This window comes from Sinocyclocheilus rhinocerous, unplaced genomic scaffold (assembly GCF_001515625.1).
Source record: "Sinocyclocheilus rhinocerous isolate Xijiao unplaced genomic scaffold, SAMN03320098_v1.1 scaffold554, whole genome shotgun sequence".
Classification (NCBI taxonomy): Eukaryota; Metazoa; Chordata; class Actinopteri; order Cypriniformes; family Cyprinidae; genus Sinocyclocheilus; species Sinocyclocheilus rhinocerous.
In genome coordinates this window covers 559,345-580,706 of record NW_015627893.1, presented here as the reverse complement: position 1 = coordinate 580,706, position 21,362 = coordinate 559,345, and the positions used below count along the sequence as shown (strand labels likewise).

Below are 21,362 nucleotides of genomic sequence, written 5' to 3'. Positions count from 1 at the left end.
AGGCCTTCAGTAACCGAGAGCAGGGCAGTCTCAGTTGAGTGGCCGCTTCTGAAGCCAGATTGTTTGCTGTCCAGGAGGTTGTTCTGTGTGAGAAAGGCTAAGACTTGGTTGAACACAACTCGTTCAAGTGTTTTCACAATGAAAGGTAGAAGGGAAACCGTATATATATATATATATATTAGTCAAATGATTAGTCGCGATTAATAGCATCCAAAATAAGTTTTTGTTTACATAATATATATGTGTGTGTACATATATGTATATATATATATATATATATATATATATGCAAATGTTATTATAGTTAATTGCAACTAAAGCTAAACCCAAAACCACAAAAAAAGAAAAATGTTTTTTTTAAAACCATTTAAAAAAAACATTATTATGTTATGTTAATTATTAAAAATTAACATTAACTGAAATAAAATATATATTAAACAAAAACTTAAAAACATTTCTAATTTTTATTTAGTTTAACTTGATTTACAAACATCAAAATTTTTTTAAACTAATACAAAGTATACAGACATTAAAAAATGATTAAAAAATGGCAAAAACACACACAAAAAATAACTAAAACTTTAACAAAAATTAAATGTAAAAGTAAAAATACCACTGTGACCACTATGAGCTTACAGCGGAAGTCCATTTCTGTGTTTTTACAAACTATGGGACGAGTCTAAAATGTTTTCTGTGGTAATGGAGCACATTCTGCTTTTGAACATGAATCGTACTGATAATAAATATAATGAGTTTTGTGAATTCAGCATGCTATGAACCTAAACAGAGCATTTGAAAAGATGGCTCAGGTTAGTACTATATGAATGGATCTACATATATAGATTGATGTAGTTTGTATCAGTTTTTGCTAACAATGTTTTCCCCCATGCAAACAGTATTCTTGGCATGTCTGTCTGTAGGCTCAGCAGAGAGTAAGCTGGAGCTGTGGTCCTGGCCGCAGTATCTAGAGCAGCAGAAAGCTGTGGCCGCTCCAGCCAGACTCTTCCAGGAGGTTTGACTTCTGTGTTTCACTGCAGGAAGGGAATAACGCCACTGATGCAGCCCTGATGTGTTGCAGAGCGCAGAACATTAACTTGATTCATTTCAATACGGAGTCAAGATTACACATTTTACAGTTCAATTATGGATTTTTCTATGTTAACATTTATCCATGTCGCCGGTCTAGACCCAGAGGGTTCCCACGATTAAGAACAGCTTCAGACAGGGGATGAAGTTAGAGGGCATCGACCCCCAGCACCCCTCCATGTATTTCGTCCTGACCGTCGCTGAGGTACAGTCTGGCTGTTCTGACTGTAATCTGTCTCTCAGTGCTCATTCTCTCCACATGCTCGTCTCCAGGTCTGCGGCTTCAGATTGCGCCTCCATTTTGATGGCTATTCTGACTGCCATGACTTCTGGGTCAACGCCAGCTGCGCTGATATTCACCCCGCTGGATGGTGTGAGAGCACAGGACACAAGCTCTACACCCCAAAAGGTGAATTACAAATCTGTTTAGATGAAACATAAGTAAAATAGGGGAGAACCATACAATGTGATAGACATACATACAATCTTAGGATGAATTATATACACCGAACAGAGCCTCTTCTGCACACCAAGACTGCATTTATTTGATCATATTGCTAAATACTTTTACAATTTAAAATAACTGTTTTCTATTTTGATATGTAAATTATTTCTGTGATCAAAGCTGTATTTTCAGCATCATTGCTCCAGTCTTCAGTGTCACATGATCTTCAGAAATCATTCTAATATACTGCTCTGCTGCTCAAGAAACATTTCTGATTATTATCAATGTTGAAAACAGTTGTGCTGCACAATATTTTTGTGGAAACGGTGATACATTTTATTTTTCAGGACTCTTTGATAAATAGAAAGTTCAAAAGAACAGCTTTCTTTCTTTCTTTCTTTCTTACTTTTGAATAGTGGTAGTGTATTTGTTTCTACAAAAAGATTAAGCTGCAAAAACTGTTATATACAATTATATAACTCTATCTTTCTCTCTCTCATATATATATACATGTATATGTATATATATATATAAACATATGTATATATGTATATTTTTCCAATATATGTATATTTTATATGTATATAAAGTATATATGTATATTTTTCCCTTTTTCCAACACATGGACTATTATGGCTTATTGCTTTAACATTGTTCAAAAACATGTACTTTAAAAAAAAAATAGGATCTATTATATATCACATATAATATTATATTTCACATATGTAATTTTAAAAAAGTCATTACATTTCGAAGAAAAAGGCTAAATAAAATGTTGAGAATAAACTCATTTAATTACGAGAAAAAAAGTTGTTGTGTTTCGAGAAAAAACTTGTTAAATTTCGAGAAAAAAGTCGAGACTCGTGTCATGTTCGTAATTTAATGACTTTATTCTCAACATATTATCTCGAAATGTAATGAGATTTATCTCGAAACATAACGACTTTATTCTCTAAATTTAATGAGTTTAATCTCAACATTTTATTTCGACATTTTTCTTGAAATGTAACTAGTTTAATCTCGTATTATAATGACTTTAATCTCGAGATGGTTTTATTTTTTTTTATTATTGCTTGGCGCTAATCCTCTTCCGTACAGCTGTTATAGATGTGCTAACACACAGTTATATTGTAAATTCATATTTCAGCAATTCAACCCTCTTCCCTTGCAGGATGTAAAGAAGAAGAGTTTTCTTGGTCCAGCTACCTAAAGATCACGCGATCACAAGCTGCCCCGAAGGAGCTGTTCTCTCACTCAGTTAAAGTGAGTCAGACACTAAAGCTGTGCCGTGCCTCACTGAAGGACTGTGAACTCAGAGCTGTTTTCTGACTGTGCAGCCGGAGACAGACTGTGGGTTTGAGGTGGGGATGAAGCTGGAGGCTGTGGACCGCATGAACCCGTCTCTCATCTGTGTTGCCACGGTAACAGACAAAGTGGGCAACCGCTTCCTGGTTCACTTTGATAACTGGGACGACACGTATGACTACTGGTGAGTTACAGCTGCTTGTCACGTTTGCTTAAATGATGCCGCATACAGTGTTGGGGAAAGTTACTTTTAAAAGTCATGCATTACAATATTGCGAAAGTAACTAATTACGTTACTTAGTTACTTTTTATGGAAAGTAATGCATTACGTTACTTTTTAAATCTGGGCAGGGCTTGATTGTTTGTTTTTAAAATAAAAAGTTCTATTTTTGGCAAACGTAAAAGCCCCTTAACACCAAAAACAAAAAGTAAATTAACGTCTGTATTGTAGAATGCAGAAGAAGAAAGTTCAACACTCTTCAGCAATATAAAAAAGCACAAATGTTAGTTTATAGTGAGTGATTTTTGCTTAGTATGGTTGAATTGTATCATCGAATGTCAGCAGCAAAGACACTGGTTAATAAAATGGGATTAAATACATAAAGAATATTTGTATTATTTAACATATTTAATTATTGCAGGTTTGCGTCATATTCTGAGTTGCATTTCACTGTTTTATATATTCATTTTGAGGAATACTGAATCTGTTATTTTGTGAGTGAGATGAATTAAAGCATGCTCACATTTATTCTAGAACTAAAGTAACATCTTACTCCTGATTTCTCTATAACATGGGGACAGGAGAGCTTTCAATCAATACATGGGAAAAACAAAGCAACTTCTTTGAAAAAGTAACTCAGATATTTTCTTGTAAATTAAAAAGTAATGCGTTACTTTACTAGTTACTTAAAAAAAGTAATCTGCGTGACTCGCGTTACTTGTAATGCATTACCCCAAACACTGACCATATATATATATACAGCGGGTAAAATAAGTATTGAACACCTCACCATTTTTCTCAGTAAATATATTTCTAAAGGTGCTGTTGACATGAAATTTTCACCAGATGTCGGTAACAACCCAAGTAATCCATACATGCAAATAAAACAATACAAATAAGTTCAGAAATTAAGTTCTGTGTAATATGGTGCAGTGTGAAATGAATGGGTTTCTTATTGAAGGTGAAGTGGTGATGTGTTCCCCGCAGGTGTGATGCTCACAGCCCGTACATTCATCCCATCGGCTGGTGTGAGGAGAGAGGCCTCCCGCTGACGCCCCCGCAGGGTAACTCACGCCGCTTTAGCCTCTGCACTCAACTCTACGTGTTTCAGCAGGGATCCATTGTGAAAAACAAACAGATATACCATTGCTTTGTTCCAAAATATGTGACCAAATTGTTATTTTGATATTTAAGTGTTGTTATTAACATGGATTTTACTTGAGTTGCTTCTATAGATGTTCATTACCTTTCAAATGTTTGAGGTCATTTTTTAAAAAGAAATTGAGGCTTTTTTTTTTAGCAGGGATGTATTAAATTGATCAAAAGTTACAGTAAATAATGTGTCAGTATAATGTCGTGACAGTATAATGCCACAAAAGATTCGTGTGAGCTTTCTATTAATTAAAAAATTTTGGGGGAAAAAATGTATTATGATTTCCACAAAAATATCAAGTAGCACAATTGTTTTCGAAATTGATAAAAATAAGAAATACCGTGGTAAAATCACTGTACTCTGGCCACAGCGCTATGACAAAGACAGCAATATTCAATATATGATAACATTTATTATTAATATTATTCACAGAAACCCTTTTAAGCCAAGTAATGTAGTTCATTTGTGATTCTGTAGAAAAGCAGACTTGTGTCATTCATATAATATATTTTATACAGTACCGGTTAAATGTTTGGAATAATTATATATATGAAGAAACACACACACACATATATACACACACATATACACTGCACAAAAAATTAGAGGAAAGTTAAAAAAATTCAGCAAGGACATATTAAATCGATCGAATGCAACAGTAAAGACATTTATAATAATACAAAATATTTAAAATAAATGCTGTTCTTTGGAACTTTCCCTTCATCTATGAATCCTGAAAAATAAAATGTACCACCGTTTACACAAAAATATTGTGCAGCACAACTGTTTTCAACATTGATAACAATCAGAAATGTTTCTTGAGCAGCAAATCAATATATTAGAATGATTTCTGAAGATCATGTGACACTGAAGACTGGAGTAATGATGCTGAAAATTCAGCTTTGATCACAGCAATAAACTACAGTTTAGAATATATTCAAATAGAAACCAGTAAATTGTAATAATATTTCACAATATATATATATATTAAATAGAAAATACTTCTTTTAAATTTTTGACAAATGCAGCATTGGTGATGAAGCATCATGTCTTCTTTCAGAAACATAAAAACATCCCACTGACCCCAGTTTGAAGGCTAGTGTAGCTGTATGTATGAATACTCTGTCTGTCTGTTTGGGTGGCCTGCTTTAATATAAGACTGGCTGGATGTGGTCTTGTCCTGACAGACTATCAGGACCCTGACAGGTTCTCGTGGGAGAGGTATCTGGAGGAGACGGGCTCGACGGCGGTCGCTCCTGAAGCCTTCAGAGTGGTGTGTCAGATCTCTCAGTCCTGATCAAATACAATCAGAACTCTATTGAGACCACTTCCTTGGTCAAAATAAGGAAAGCAACTCTTCTTGTGTTTGCGCAGCGCCCCTCCCACAGCTTCCAGGTGCAGATGAAGCTGGAGGCAGTGGATAAGAGGTGTCCGGGGCTGATCCGCTTGGCTACGGTGCAGGAGATTGACACCTACAGAATCAAGGTGAGAAAAACCTGCTGCTGCTTCTGTAGACTAACCCCAGCTTACAGCTATGCCAGTTTGATCAAATGTGACCCTGGAGCACAAAACCAGCCATAAGGGTCAGTTGTTTGAAATTGAGATTTATACATCATCTGAAAGCTGATTGAATAAGCTTTCCATTGATGTATGGTTTGTTAGGATAGGACAATATTTGGCTGAGATGAAAAGTCTGGGGTAGGTATGATTTTTGAATGATTTTTGAGTCTTCTGCTCACCAAAGCTGCATTTATTTGATCAAACATACAGTAAAATAATAATATTGTAAAATATTATTACAATTTTCTATTTGAATATTTTTTAAACTGTGATCAAAGCTGAATTTTCAGCATCATTACGCCAGTCTAAAAAAATCTTGCTGACCCCAAACTATTGAATGACTATTTTAAGTATAAAACATATAATTTAGCATAGCAAACAGAAGTACAAAATATTAAACATCCTCTTGACAAGTTTTTTGAGAAGCAAAATTGTGTACAATAATAGGAATTGTTTTCAGAGAATATATATTAAACATTTCTCTTAACAAACTGCCTACAAGTTTTTCACTAAATTTTGTTACTACATTTATATACATTTATTATTTGTACATTATTCTTTAAAAGTATGTAATTTTGTAATTGGAACTAATTTTTCCAAGTAAATTTGTCATTTGTCAAAGGCTTGTCTATGAATATTTTACAGGAAAACAAGACAAAATTTTTTTATTACTATATATAAACATTTCTGTCATGACAACTCTCGGAGGGATTGGCATGGTCATCTACATGACAATCTTAATGTATTTGGTCTTGGCGCAATAGGTCTGCTGCTGCTGCTGCTGCCAATGCATCCACAAAATGCTGCTGTGAGCATGTAAGAATACGGCTGCTGCACATATAACATGAATAACCCCCATAACATACATGATCACCCCGTAGCAGATCTATACAGGTGGAGCTGGGGGAGGTGGAGGGCTTCTGAGGCGCTGTGACTGATACAGCGAGCACTGTTGAGCAGCGAGCTCATTGGCTGCTGATACAAAAAGAGCCAATCAGCTGCGCCATGTGATAATGATGACATTAGGTCAGATTGAGTTTGACCTATCGGACCGTGCCATCTAGAGTTTCATGCCAGAACTCTGTCTCTCTCTCTCTCTATATATATATATATTAATGTAGTAGAGTGAGGTTTATTTGTGAGGGTTAATCAGCCTCATTTCTGTTGTCCTTAGATTCATTTTGATGGCTGGAGTCACTTGTACGATGAGTGGATGGATTCGGATCATCCGGACATCCACCCTGCGGGCTGGTGTGAGAGCACAGGACACCCCCTCAAACCTCCACCCTGCCAGCCCACCGCCCAGAAACCCGGTGAGAAACCTCCAGCCCTCATTCCTCTGACCCTCACCTGCTCATGCACCAAATACTGTGTCAGCTCAGAGTCACCTGTGTGGTTTAGGTCCCCGGGAGAGCCTGACAGCCCGGCAGCCCAGCTTCTCCTCCATGCCTTGTAAAAGTCTGCCTCAGTCACGCAGCACCTCCAAATACAGCTTCCACCACAGGTCAGTCTTTAGCGTGCCTTTAGCACTTTTCATAACATTTGTGGTTTAGAGCAGCTTGACAGAAAGTGCAACACCACTGCTTTAATGTTGAAATGGTCAGACAAAAGAACAATGCAGAATACAGAACAAACGTGCTTTCTGTCACTCAGAAAGTGCCCTACTCCGGGATGTGATGGGTCAGGTCATGTGACCGGCCGCTTCACGGCACATCACTGTTTATCTGGCTGCCCATTGGCTGAGAGGAACCAGGGCCGGCTTAAAGCGGATCTCTCTGATACAGAAGGATCCAGACGTAACCTGCTGGTCTTCGGCCAGAGAGCAAAAAAATCACGCTTCCATGGCAGGTACAACAATATTTACGATTGTTGTGTTAATCAAGTGTGATTGTGTATTTGTATATTAAAGATATTGCTGTTATGTAAACATTTATTAAAAGTCACCTGTGTTTGCTGTCACCAGGATTGGTCGCCCTCCAAAATATCGCAAAAGTCAGCAAAGAAATTGTCAGAGTGAGTTTAACTTTACTGCATTTTCTATATTTGAATCTGAGTCTCAGTGACTGTGTTTGAATGAGCAAGAGTTATTCCAATTATATGTGACTAAATTATATGTAATTATATCAAACTCTAGCACTCTCTATTCTAATTCTGTTTTATCTATTTGTTTTCTTTTTTATTTATAAAAAACTTTTGACCCTCTAACACTAGCATTCTCAATTCTTTTTCTGTTCTATCTACTTTTTCTTTTTATTTATTATATAAAAAACCCTTGTGTGCGGCTTTAGACTAACCGAGACCTGTCACAGCATTTGCATATCATTGCTCTTTTGTTGGTTTTGATTGCTCTATTGTCCTCATTTGTAAGTCGCTTTGGATAAAAGCATCTGTTAAATGACTAAAGGTAAATGTATACATGTGTCATGTGAACATGTTAATCAGATCACCATAACCCTGTAAGGTAATATTCTGTTTACTAATAATCTGACTGATGTATTCATTGTTGAGATATGCAAAGATTTACTCAGAATATCCTAATTAAACAATATATTGGGCCCTATCATACACCCGGTGCAATGCGGCGCCAGGCACGATGCAAGTGTTTTTTGCTAGTTTCAGCCCGACGCAGTTGTCATTTTCACGTCCTGCGCCACGTTGTTTAAATAGCAAATGCATTTGCACCCATTTGTGCGTCCATGGGCGTGCTGGTCTGAAAACGAGGTGTGTTCAGGCGCATTGCTGGCGCGTTGCTATTTTGAGGCAACTGAAATATACTGCGCCATTGACCAACTAAAACCTGATCTAGCAAAAGTGGATTTGGACACACCCTAAGTGCACCTGCGCCGTGCGCTTTAGACCTTGCGCTTAGATCGTTAAAATAGGGCCCATATACAAGTTAAGTCTATATCATGTGATTTTGCAATTCATTGAAAACTGCGTGTGTGTGTGTGTGTGTGTGTCTGTGTGTGTCTGAGTGTGTCTGTGTGTGTGTGTGTGTGTCTGTGTGAGTGTGAGTGTGTGTGTGTGTGTGTGTGTCTGTGTGAGTGTGTGTGTGTGTGTTTCAGACATGGCGTTGGAGGGAATGTACTCGTCTCTCTTCATGACAGCGTTTACAGTGAACTCGGACCGGACTCTGTCTCTCTGCTGGGAGCAGCACTGTAAGTTACTGCCTGGCGTCGCAGGAATTCATGCAGGTCAAGTATCCACATGGACTATAGAGGAGGTAATCGCTTTATTCAACCGTTTGCAATTTTCTTGGGTAAAATAAATACATTTATTAATTTTAGTGTAAAAGATCACATGCAGTTATATAGGACGGCATGCACAGGCCATTATTTGCACATGTACTATATTATTATATATTACTTAATCACTTATGCTTCCAACACTTTTATTTTAAATAAAAAAAGTAATATATTTAAAATGCATCTATTTCATACTAAGTATAGTTCAAATCTATATTTACTGACATATCACTTGAGACTGATATAAACATTATAATTCAACTGTATTTGGAGTACTTGTGCACAATGCACATTTCTTAATATTAAGCCTAAAATGTGTTTTCATGTCAATATTGGTGAGGATTGTATGATCTTTGAATAATATCGGTCTTTAAATGCAAGATATTTAAAGTGTATCTGAAGTATACTCGCAATAGCTCCACTTTAGCACAATCAGATTTACTTTAGTGTATCTTTAGTTGGACTTCAGCACTATTTCTGCACAATTAAAGTGCATTAAGCACAAAATTAGTTATTCCAATTTAACAGACTTTAAGTATACCAGTTTAGTTGTCAGTTGTCAGACCCGTGTTTTGTGTGTGTTTTGTTCCCCATGTGTTTCTATGCCCATATTTGGTCCTTCCCGTTCCTGTCCTTATCATTTGTTCCAGGTGTTCCCCGTTTAGTTCTATTGATCCCAGGTGTGTCTCGTCATCCCCTCGTCATGCCATGTGTAGCCTATATAAAGTGTTCCCTGTTCTTAGTTCGGCGTCCGGTATTGTTTATGCCAACCTCCTCTGCTACGTGTGTTTTCCTGGTTCCCTTGATGTTATTAAAGTCTCCTTGTTGATGTACTCCACGTCTCCTCATTCCTCGCTCCGCGCTCCCTCACAGTAGCGTTCGTGACAGAATACCGGACCAAAGAAGATGACTGCGGCTGAAGACAGGCTTTGGTGTCTGCGGCAGGGTGGTCGGGAGTTGGAGAGGTATGTAGAGGAGTTCCTAGAGCTCTCCAACCAGGTGAGCTGGTTCGATGCCATTTTCTGTGTCTGTTTTTGGCTGGGGCTGGATGATGACGTAATCGGCTGCGATCTTCCCACGTACAGTTTTCTCCTGATCGAGTTGGTTAATCATGTCCTTTATTTAAATGGAGTAAGTCTCGAAGTAGAAAAGTTTCAGAGCGATCATCATCCAGTCCCTCCCGAAAATCACCGGGCCTCGCCAGCTCACCCCTCGCCAGGACCCTCCACATACCAGGCCAAATGTTCCGACCACCCATCTCCTCCCAGCACCGTCTCTGTCCTCAGCCCAGAAACGCCGGCCATTCTTCAGTCAAGCCCGCCAGCCGCGGCATTCTCCAGCCCCCCAGCCTGCCCGAGCTCAAGCCCGCGGGCCGCGCCGTTCTCCTCTAACCAAGGGAGGAGGATGAGGAGAAAAAGACTGTTCTCCGCCCTCATCCCAGCCCCAGAGCTTGCTCCAGTGTGGGCTCCAGCCCCAGAGCTCGCTTCCGTGTGGGCTCCTGGGCTCCTGTTCCTGAGTTTAGCCCACGGAGGGCTCCAGTCCCCGAGTTTAGCCCAGAGAGGGCTCCAGTCCCCGAGTCTAGCACAGAAAGGGCTCCAGTTCCCATGTCCAGCCCAAGGAGGGCTCCAGTCCCCATGTCCTGCCCAAGGAGGGCTCCAGTTCCCACGTCCTGCCCAAGGAGGGCTCCAATCCCCAAGTCAAGCCCTGGGAGGGCCTCTAAAGACGATATTCTCCCCAAGGATTTTTTTTTGGGGGGTGGGTAGTAGGGGTACATCCATGGAGGCCGGGCCGAAGCCAGGCTCCCCGAGTTCCCTGTTCCACCATGGCATCCTGAACTGCCTGATCCGCCATGGCTTCCAGAGCTCCCTGCTCCGCCATGGCACCCTGGACTGCTTGATCTGCCCTGGAGGTATTCCCCGTGTCCCAGTCCTGCACCAGCCTCCAGGGCGCCCACCCCCCTCCCTGGTGGAATTGTTACAGCGCTGGACGCGCCTTATGGGAGGGGGGAATAATGTCAGACTCTGTTCCGTGTTTTGTGTGTGTTTTGTTCCTCATGTGTTTCTATGCCCATATTTGGTCCTTCCCGTTCCTGTCCTTATCATTTGTTCCAGGTATTCCCCGTTTCGTTCTATTGATCCCAGGTGTGTCTCGTCATCCCCTCGTCATGCCATGTGTAGCCTATATAAAGTGTTCCCTGTTCTTAGTTCGGCGTCCGGTATTGTTTATGCCAACCTCCTCTGCTACGTGTGTTTTCCTGGTTCCCTTGATGTTATTAAAGTCTCCTTGTTGATGTACTCCACGTCTCCTCATTCCTCGCTCCGCGCTCCCTCACAGTACCGTTCGTGACATTAGTATAGTAAAAGTACAATTGTAGAGTATTTGAATTAAGTACATACATATGTATTTGTAGCATACTTATCATGAAATATATTTATTTCATATACACTTTAGTATATTTATTTTTCACTAGGGTAGGACAATAAGAGTACAGATGCACAGTTTCTGAGTTATAACATAATCTATAGACACAGCAAACAAACAGCAGTCAGTATGATGGCTCTGTTAATTTATATCCCCATTTTATTTGCAGGTCTTTGGATTTGTCAATAATCTTATTGGTTGTGAGGAGCAGGCCCGAATTTTCAAAGAGGAAGTAAGTAATTAACCTCATTAAATTAGAATTATTAATGGTACTTGCTGAAGAAAGCATCGTAAGTAGGCTATTATTGTGCAAATTAAAATGTTAATAGATTGACTGTTGAGTCATAATGTTTTAGTAGTCAATAGTTTCTAAGAGTTTCTATATAGGAATTGTATATATGAAGGCGCAATCACATTTAACTTTGCACATTAATTTCTGGGAGGGTGATGCGTCTCAATAGAAAGCGGGAGGATGGGGTATTTGGTTTGAAAGTGTGTGTTGTATTGTGTAATGCTACACTATTGACAATAAATAACTCCAGTATATTTGTAGTGAGTTTTGCATGGGTACACACCACTAATATTGTCTTTAAAGAACTTTATATATATGATATTTCAGGTACGGTGGCCGGGAGGGGACATGTTTGGTTCACTTAATTTTGTTGTGGTCACGAGTTTAATGCGTAAACAAACCTGCGTGACCATAGCAACCTGGGATTATCAGAGATGGATAAAACATTTTTACATTAAACATTTAATTTAATATTTGTATATTATTATTATTACTATATTAACTTCTTAGGTCTATATTTCTATGTGTATTGTTATATATGATTTTTCCCCTTTCCATTCGTGTATCGCTTTACCTAATTAACGTTCTGTATAATTATGCTAGTATTTGCTAACATATATTTTGCAAATACTGTAAACGCCTGACCATTATGCCAATAAGGTATTGACTTTATGATTGTATTTATGCCTGTGTGTGATGGTAAATGAGCCTGTTGTGTTTTAATTTACAAATGAAACTACGTGAATGATTTATTCCTCAACAAAACACTATAGTATTTATAATTATAGTCTATTAATTAGCTGAAATAAACTGCATTCCAGTAAAAATTTAAGTCAGCATAATCAAAGCTTTATTGGCATGTCGAGCATTTACAGTAGGTTATTATTTAGCATTATTATTTAGCATTTATTTAGTATTCAGAAAGTTAAGTAAAGAGATCGAAATGAAGAGGGGAAAACGAATATAAAAATATAACCAATAATAATAGTCTAATAATAATAATAATAATAATATACAAATATTACAGTGAAAAGACGATCAGTTAATGGACTTACAAGACTTGTGGGATGAATAAAAATGTTTTCTTGTAGGCCTATTTTATTTTATGTACTTTATTTGACTTTATTCATGATAAACTTAATTCGAATGCTGTCTACATTGCGCGCAATTCAGTCCGGTGTAGCTCACATCTTGTGTAGCTCATCGATGCTTTTCTCTGCAGATGATTGATGGAGAGGCGTTCCTCCTTCTGAATCAAAATGATATTGTGAAGATCATGAATATCAAGCTAGGACCAGCGCTGAAGATTCACAACGCCATCTTAATGTTCAAGAGCACAGATGAAGGCCTGAAGTGAGCAGCTCATCCTCAGACTCCTCAATCAGAATCCGACTTCTATCACGTGTTTGCTGTTTAACGTCTGAACCCACCAGAGAGAGAGAGAGAGATCCAGGACGAACCATAAGTGACAAAGCAGCCCAGCCCAGCTTTGACGGTGCTTTACTTCAAAAGCGAAACGACACGTTCTGATAAAGAACAACTTGATCTGGACCCACCTTTTACAGTGTTTTCTGTATCTGGAGTGCTAACTGAAATCTACATTAGTCCTCAGTATGTTGTGTGGAAATCGGCGCGCAGAAATATCAGGGCAGATTTCAGTCGATTGGTGCTACTGGACCCTTTATTCGATCCCTGATGATGCACTTTACATGAGGAGTCCATTGTTTGGGGACCATTACCAATATCTGCCCTCAGTAACAAAGTGCTCCTGACATTCAAAGAGATTCTAGTTTAAAAGCATGAGCTATTTTACCGAGATATCAGTGTTGTTATTTTTCATCTGTATGAATGAGGGGTGAATAGCAGGAACCGAGGTCAGGTTTTTAGGTCATCTATGTTTCTCTCTCTGATGGGAACATTTTAATAATGTACAGTTGAGTAACTGTGTCGTTCAGTTCATCAACATGAATAAATGTTTAATTCAAGTGTTGTTCAGTGGAGTCTGACAGTCCCCTGAATATGTGAACTTGTTGAGGAGAGCTGTGCTATTTCCAAGCCACTAGATTCACAATTTTCATCTGGCAGACGATAAAACGGGCATAAAATGCAATAAATGAATACTAAGATAGCAACAACATAACAGTGCCCCGGAAACCACACTTTTTTAGCAAACTGTATGATCGCAAGTTGCGTCATTTACAACATTTCTGTGTTTTCTGAAAGCATAGTTAAGACTAACGAAGGATTCGCTGTTGGTCAGTGTGGTTACAAGCAGAGCTGGGGAGTAACCATAGACTGTATAAAAACATGGACGTAGTGTCCGTGACGTCACCCGTAGGTTTCTGACGAGCGGTTTTGAAGCTCAAAGTGGGCGGAGCAGGCCGTCGCCAACTTGGCAGCACGTCACCGCGCGTCACTCCCGGATTATCGAAAAAGGGGAAAGAGGCGGGAGCTGGTTGCTGAAACCACGCCCACCTAGCTCGACGCCGGTGACAGCAGCGGCAGTCCACCTGTCACTCAAGTGGCCACGCCCTTAATTATGCAGAACTTTAAGGCTTAATATAATTTAAACGGACGAGTTATAAAAAAATTCCCCCCCCTCACAGTTGTCATGAAGGGCAAAATTAGCTATATAGACCAAAATAATTTTTTGAACCAGGCTGTAAACATGTTTTTTTCTGCTGTAAAGTTTGGCATTTTAACATGGGGAGTCTATGGGACTGACTCCCTTTTGGAGCCAGCCTCTAGCGGCCAGTCGATGAATTGCAGTTTTAGTCACGTCCGTGTTGGCTTCACGAGAGAGAGCGGGAGGTTGCCGCTTGGGAGTAACTGGTTACATGTAATACAAATTTAGTACTTGTAATTTGATTAAATTACGTTTTCAAATACTTGTAATCAGACTACAGTTACTTTTTTATGTTCTAACACGCCCCCACATATCTACCTCACTATGTGGAAATATTAGCATAATGCCGCCCAAATGTGCACGCAAAGAAAGAAGGCGTGGTTTCAGGAACAGCAGTGTTGATGCAGCCATGTCAGGGAGACACTGTGTGATTCAGTGCTAAAGCAAAAGCACTTTATTTGGCCTTCCGGAAGCGCAAGGACGCTTCAAGTCAAACGAACAAACAAACATGTGCGCATATTTGCATCGCTTTAAACGTTCCCTTTAGATCTCACCATCTCACGTGCAGCAACACGATTGGTCGATTATATACAATACCTGCAACACAAACACACACACACACACACACACACACACTCACTCACTACAGTGTGTCTCTCTGGCTCTCATCTCTCCGCTGCACACATGGGTTGATCATTCACCCGGGCCTTCAGCCGAAGCAGCTGCATAACCAGACGTTTCTGAGACACGCGCAGAAAATGCACTTTATCAGCAAAACTTCATCAACTCTACATTTAACCCTGACTCCAAACAGACGGTGAGTTGTTTTTTCAGACAACCATGTTTACACTCTTTTCGATTGTTTTATTTGTATTTGATCAGAAACTATAGAATACAAACTGCTTGTCAGTGTATACACTAATCTACTTCCAACTACTATATTATACAAGCTTTTATTAATTAATTAGTTGGTAACACTTTTCCTTGTTACACGTTACATGTACTTACTATTATAATAACAATAAATGATGCATAATTACATGCAAGTAATCCTAACCCTAACCATACAGTAACTGCATGTAGTTAATTAATATTACTCAGTAATTAATGTATAATTACACTGCAACAAGGACACCTTAAAATAAAGTGTAACCATTTATTTATTTAGATTCATAATGAACTCGTCCAATGGTGTTTATTAAGGTGAATAAAAACATAAGGATAATAATTATCACGATACCGTGATCCTCCACTGTGTCTAGCAAACAAACAGCACATTTTAGTCGAACCTCACACAGCAGACATAACCTTTAGGAACAAAGTGTTTATTCGTCGTCCTAATTTGCAGGAGAACTGCAAAGCTGTATTGACCGTGTACACTTGTTCAAACGTCCTTCATGGGTCTGTTGTGTCACAAAAACCTGAAGATCCAGTTTGTGAGCGGCCGAGCAGCATAAGAGCTCAGGACACTTCAGATCCTCACAGATCTGACTCGCAGCTGCTGAGGAACACAGGATGGCTCATTATAATCCAGTAAGAACTTTCATTCTTCACGGTTACATTGTAGATTAGCCAGGCTTTGCTGGGATGTATATGTTGAATATATTTCACTGTCCTCTTCAGTCCTTATCGTCTCCATCAGACGAGGTCAATCTGGGTGTGTCGGCCAATCCTCAGTAAGATCACACTTTTATTAATCATTTGTCAGAAGAATCCTGTAAACCTTTTTCATATGGAACACGATGGATTTATGTTCATAGATAGTGATTGTGGTGCAGTGGCTATTACTGTATATATTATAATAACTAGGGCTAGGCTGTTCATTTGTATTGTCTTGTGTGCTTCAGTGCCAAACCCACTGACTTTGACTTTCTGGCTGTGATTGGTAAAGGAACATTTGGGAAGGTGAGGCGCGTCTGATGCCACTCTCTGATTAACTGTGTCCCGTGTGACTTCACCAATCATTAACGCTGCAAAGGTTATCTTGATGAAAGAAATGTTTGGGGTTGTTTTAAAGGCATAAGTGATCTACACGAGAAAAAAAAAATACAGAAATGCTGTTTCATCCAAAACAATATGTGAGATATCATGTCGATTGCAGGTGCTCTTAGCAAAACTGAAAGCTGATGGAAACTTCTATGCCGTGAAAGTTTTGCAAAAGAAAGTTATATTGAAGAAAAAAGAGGTTGGTGTTTATTTATCTATTTTACGTGCAACCAGCTTGTTTTTCCATACAGTGTTTCATATGAAAGATCCAAACACCTCATTGCTCTGATAATGATAGGATCTAATCTAACTCTGTCCTTTGTACCATGCCAAGCCTGCTGGTCAAAAGACAGACTCTTGATTGGCTACAGTAGTAACTAATATTCACCGCATGTTTTGACGTTGGAATGTAATTGCTGAACACGATCCCAGTGTGTAATACACAAGCAGTGTGCAAACTGCTTGCAGAGTTTCATTGTTTTAGCACTGAAAAGCTCCTCTTGAAACTGTAGCATTGTCGCTTGTCTCATGCTCTGTCCTGGATGGTGCCGGCTCATATCTGTCTTCTCTTGTTCACCTCCGTCAATGCTGCGTTTGTGTGCAACAGCAAAAGAATATAATGGCAGAGAGGAACGTGCTGCTCAAGAGTCTGAAACACCCTTTTCTGGTCGGGCTGCACTACTCCTTTCAGACCCCGGAGAAGCTGTATTTTGTCCTGGATTACGTCAACGGTGGAGAGGTATGGCAAGAAAGCATCACTGATGAATACAACAGGCATTTTCAGAAAAAGTCCAATTGTTTCAAAAACCATTGCAACCGAGAAACTGAGTTCAGCTGCATACAAATGTGACAGATTATTAGAAAACAAACAACAAAAATGCAGTATGCAGTAGTTCTGTCTGTCTGTCTGTTGCTGCGTGGCCAATCAAAATGCAGGCAGATGAGCATGGGTTGAAGTGGACTAATGATTGGAGACACCAGAGAGAAGTCACAGTAAGAAAAAAACATGCATTTATAGATAGGGTGACTTCGATTTCATGCTGACTTAAAAAATGAGTGTATATATTTATTTATTATGCATTTATATATTTACATTGCATTGATGAAAAGTGACAGTAAATACATTTGTAATGTTATAAAAGATGTGCATTTCAAATAAATGCTTTTATTTTGCACTTTTGAGTTATTAAAGAATCCTTTAAGTAAATCAGCATATTAGAATGATTTCTGAAGGATCATGTGGCACTGAGTAATGATGCTGAAAATTCAGCTTTACGTTACATACATAAATTACATTTAAAAAATGCATTTCTTTTAAATTGTAATAGTATTTCACAACATTGCTGTTTTACTGTATTTTTGATCAAATAAATGCAGCCTTGGTGAGCAGAAGAGGCTACTTTAAAAACAATAAAAATTCTTACAGATCCCAAACTTTTATATACGTATCAAGTACATAAGACTTCATAATAATATATAACTCAGACTGAAGCACTGTTTCACATGATTGACTACATCTGATTAATATGAAAGTGTTTTTGGTTAGGAATTACAAACAGCCACCATTCGTGTTTAAAGACAGGCAGGATTGTGACAAGGGACAGCACTATTAATAACCATACTTCTGCTTATACATTTATGTTGAAATATCCTTATGTTTACAGACATAAACTCAGTTTAAGTACTATATCAGCTCACACAAGATAAACCGTTTTAAACAGATTTCTGTTTTACATTTTACATGCTGGAAACAAGCAGCACAATCAATTGAATGTGTTAAAAACAGGTCTGAGTGCTCCTTTTCCTTTCCCCTGCAGTTATTTTATCACCTGCAGAGAGAGCGGTGTTTCTCAGAGGCACGAGCTCGCTTCTACACGGCTGAGGTGGCCAGTGCCATCGGATACCTTCACTCTCTCAATATAGTGTACAGGTCAGTAACAATGCTTTCCTGTCATATCTCAGCTGGCCTGAACTCACTTCCATGCCTTCATGTTCCCATCTAGAGATCTCAAGCCAGAAAACATTCTATTAGACCACCAGGTAAAACAGCTATTTAGGACAAGTGCATGCAATAGTAATAATAAATGCATTGTGATAGTGCATTTAAGTTTGTTTCTGATCTCTTTCAGGGTCATGTGGTGTTAACAGATTTTGGCTTGTGTAAAGAAGGCATAGAACCAGAAGGAACCACCACAACCTTCTGCGGCACTCCAGAGGTACGAATCTTGAGTCGAGTCAAATTTACTTTTTACAATATACATTGTTTCAAAGCAGCTTTACAGAAAATCATAATGTTAATGTTTATAATATTCTTATATCTTCCTCGCTTATAGTTGCATTTAGCAGATTAAAGGTGGATGATAATATAGTTCATATTTTGCGACAACACAAGCAATCCAGCACTTTTATGAACATTTATGCATTTGGCAGAATCTTTGATCATAAGTGACTTTGCATTCAAGATGCACATTTGATCAGTTTTTGCTATCTATGGGAATTGAACCTATGGCTTTGGCATTCTAGTGCTATGCTCTATTGTTTGAACTACAGGAAAATATATGTGAATGAAGATGAACCTGCTTACAGTATACATCTAACTTCATATAAAAGTCTGGGCAATAATATAGTTACATTTTGCAACAAAAACAAAATTTAAAAAGTTGAGATTTTTAATATAGTATATCTCTTCACGTTATTGCAATGTATGCTGATAAAGCTGGATGTAATGTATATCAGACTTTATAGAGAGCTGTGCAATAATACAGTTATAGTCTTTATTGCGCTATGGACCTAATGCGTCATTTTTAGGTTTTTGTCTTTGAACTTCCGTTTTTAAGGTAGCTCTAGAGCAGGGGTGTCAAACTCAATTCCTCGAGGGCTGAAGCCCCGCAGAGTTTAGATTCAACCCTAATTAAACACACCTGATCCAACTAATCAAGTCCTTCAGGCTTATTTGAAAACTACATGGTATGTGTGTTGGAGCAGGGTTGGAACTAAACTCTGCAGGGATCCGGCCCTTCAGGAACTGAGTTTGACACCCCTGCTCTATAGCATCGCTTTTGAAGAGTAATTAGTTGATGAAGTTGTTTTAGAGTTAACCACTGTTATTAAGAACATCGTAATTTTTAAAGCGGATGTCATAGCAAATGTCAGAAGACCGGGATGATTTTAATACGAGCGGTTCATTCATAAATTCGTAAGATCTTACCATCATGCTGTGGAAATGCACTCCGGAAGATGGAACACAAAAAGGGGCGGGGCTACATAAGGTCTATACTAGTGTACTGTGTGTATGTGGATAAAGCTGGACATACTTTTATATTCAACTTTATATAAAGAGCTGGACAATAATATAGCTACATTTTTGTGACGATATAAACAATTACGCAGCTATAAATAAATAAATGAATAAATAAATAAATATAGCAAATATATATATACTGTATTTATGTATGTATGTATGTATGTGTATATATATATATATACAGTATATATATATATTAGGGATGGAACGATTACCCGTTTGATGATAAATCATGATAAATTTCCCCACGGTTAGTATTACTGTTTCATATTTTAATTATCATTAATGGGGTCATATGATGCGATTTAAATTTTTCCTTCCTCTTTGGAGTGTTAGAAGCTCTTGGTGCATAAAGAAGATCTGTAAAGTTGCAAAGACTAAAGTCTCAAATCCAAAGAGATATTCTTTATAAAAGTTAAGAGTTCACGTAAGTACGTTTTCTTTTATCATTTGCCACTGATGATTCAAACGCGAGTTTTGGGCAGTGTAGAGTAGCGCTTGTTGTTTGTCATTTCTCCGATCACAAATGCAGACATGGTTTTATGTTTACGCGGCGCGATGCAACGCTACGCTTTCAACTCGTTTTTTTTTGTCTCGAGTAAGACACTATGACATTCACGTTACATGATTTGACTGATTTTTACGTAGAAAGGGTGACAGCGCACTGCATTAAAAGAAATGACATTCAAAAACAAAATTAAATCATCTTTGAGAGCAAGGGGGCCCCCTGGTGTTTCGTAAAATGACAGTATAAGTCATTATAATCAGTAATTATGTCCCCACTGGATGCAACAAATGCCTCGTTTATAATGGGTTTTCATGTTTTTTGTCTTGTCGCTCCGGGAGACGGCATCAACAGTATGGTGAGGGGTGTAACATTTCCGTCTCACGCTTGAGGTATTCGGCCAATCACAACGCACTGGATTGCTGGCCAATCACAGCACACCTCGCTTTTCAGACCGATGAGTTTTGTAAAAATCGAGGCGTTTTAAAAAGGCGGGGCATAGAGGAGAAACAATAATGTACAGTATGTGGAAAATAATGTGTTTTTTGCCGCCGCAACAGTTTAAAATCAGCCCAATGCCGTGCAAAAAAATAAAAACATGCGGATTTGGCAACCCTGCATCCAACACGAGCTGCATCCAAAGTGATTTAAGTACTCAACATATTGATAGTGGTTCCCTGATGCGCAAAAATTATATTCAGTATATTTATTAGTTTGCGTGAGCAGGCTGTTCAGAAATTCAGCGGGAGCGGGATTAAGAAAACAGGGCTTTAATACAAAAATGCACACAATGAGTGGCGACTGTGGAAAGCAAAAGCAGAATCCCGGACATTTTGAAATCCCAGCTGGTTGCATTTTTGTAGGTCCAGAAAGAGGACATGTCCAGGGAAAAGAGGACGTATGGTCACCCTAATACCTAATAAAGTATTGATTTAATCACAATGCTGCTTTATCCACGGAGGTTACAGGAAACAGCTGTAACTCTGCTGCTCCATTAGCGCCACCTGCTGTCAAAGAGTGGATTTACAGAGACTTACATTCACATTCAGCCTGTGTGCAGTTTCTGTCTGGCCAAAAAACGGACCGAATTTGCATGCCCTGCTGTACTTTTTGACCTGATGATGAAAAACAATTTATGTTGATTCTACACATTTAAACAATTCGGAGAAGGTATCTAGAATTATTTATGGAGCAGATAAAATACATATAATTAT

At 38.6% G+C, this 21,362-nt stretch overlaps 2 protein-coding genes across 4 annotated transcripts in view; both read left to right on the top strand.

The window, feature by feature from the left end:
• l3mbtl1 (L3MBTL histone methyl-lysine binding protein 1) overlaps nucleotides 1-14,055 on the top strand; it is a 19,732-nt gene extending 5,677 nt beyond the window's left edge. For 2 of the 3 annotated variants that reach the window (XM_016548342.1, XM_016548344.1), the window contains 15 exons: nucleotides 921-1,012; nucleotides 1,187-1,291; nucleotides 1,360-1,495; nucleotides 2,703-2,794; nucleotides 2,869-3,020; nucleotides 4,044-4,120; nucleotides 5,397-5,482; nucleotides 5,584-5,694; nucleotides 6,944-7,082; nucleotides 7,171-7,273; nucleotides 7,423-7,617; nucleotides 7,733-7,782; nucleotides 8,835-8,992; nucleotides 11,605-11,667; nucleotides 12,950-14,055. In XM_016548342.1, the coding sequence (XP_016403828.1) occupies nucleotides 921-1,012; nucleotides 1,187-1,291; nucleotides 1,360-1,495; nucleotides 2,703-2,794; nucleotides 2,869-3,020; nucleotides 4,044-4,120; nucleotides 5,397-5,482; nucleotides 5,584-5,694; nucleotides 6,944-7,082; nucleotides 7,171-7,273; nucleotides 7,423-7,617; nucleotides 7,733-7,782; nucleotides 8,835-8,992; nucleotides 11,605-11,667; nucleotides 12,950-13,084 (1,694 nt within the window). In that variant the 3' untranslated portion in view covers nucleotides 13,085-14,055. The remainder of the gene's footprint in view (nucleotides 1-920; nucleotides 1,013-1,186; nucleotides 1,292-1,359; nucleotides 1,496-2,702; nucleotides 2,795-2,868; nucleotides 3,021-4,043; nucleotides 4,121-5,396; nucleotides 5,483-5,583; nucleotides 5,695-6,943; nucleotides 7,083-7,170; nucleotides 7,274-7,422; nucleotides 7,618-7,732; nucleotides 7,783-8,834; nucleotides 8,993-11,604; nucleotides 11,668-12,949) is intronic. The other variant, XM_016548343.1, reaches the window with a different exon arrangement.
• A 1,046-nt stretch (nucleotides 14,056-15,101) lies between these two features.
• Nucleotides 15,102-21,362, top strand: part of LOC107736955 (serine/threonine-protein kinase Sgk2-like) — a 9,051-nt gene continuing 2,790 nt past the window's right edge. The window contains exons 1-9 of the mRNA XM_016548346.1: nucleotides 15,102-15,170; nucleotides 15,702-15,886; nucleotides 15,977-16,029; nucleotides 16,201-16,258; nucleotides 16,455-16,538; nucleotides 16,947-17,078; nucleotides 18,157-18,269; nucleotides 18,343-18,379; nucleotides 18,469-18,555. Coding sequence (XP_016403832.1) covers nucleotides 15,869-15,886; nucleotides 15,977-16,029; nucleotides 16,201-16,258; nucleotides 16,455-16,538; nucleotides 16,947-17,078; nucleotides 18,157-18,269; nucleotides 18,343-18,379; nucleotides 18,469-18,555 — 582 coding nt within the window. The 5' untranslated portion in view covers nucleotides 15,102-15,170; nucleotides 15,702-15,868. The remainder of the gene's footprint in view (nucleotides 15,171-15,701; nucleotides 15,887-15,976; nucleotides 16,030-16,200; nucleotides 16,259-16,454; nucleotides 16,539-16,946; nucleotides 17,079-18,156; nucleotides 18,270-18,342; nucleotides 18,380-18,468; nucleotides 18,556-21,362) is intronic.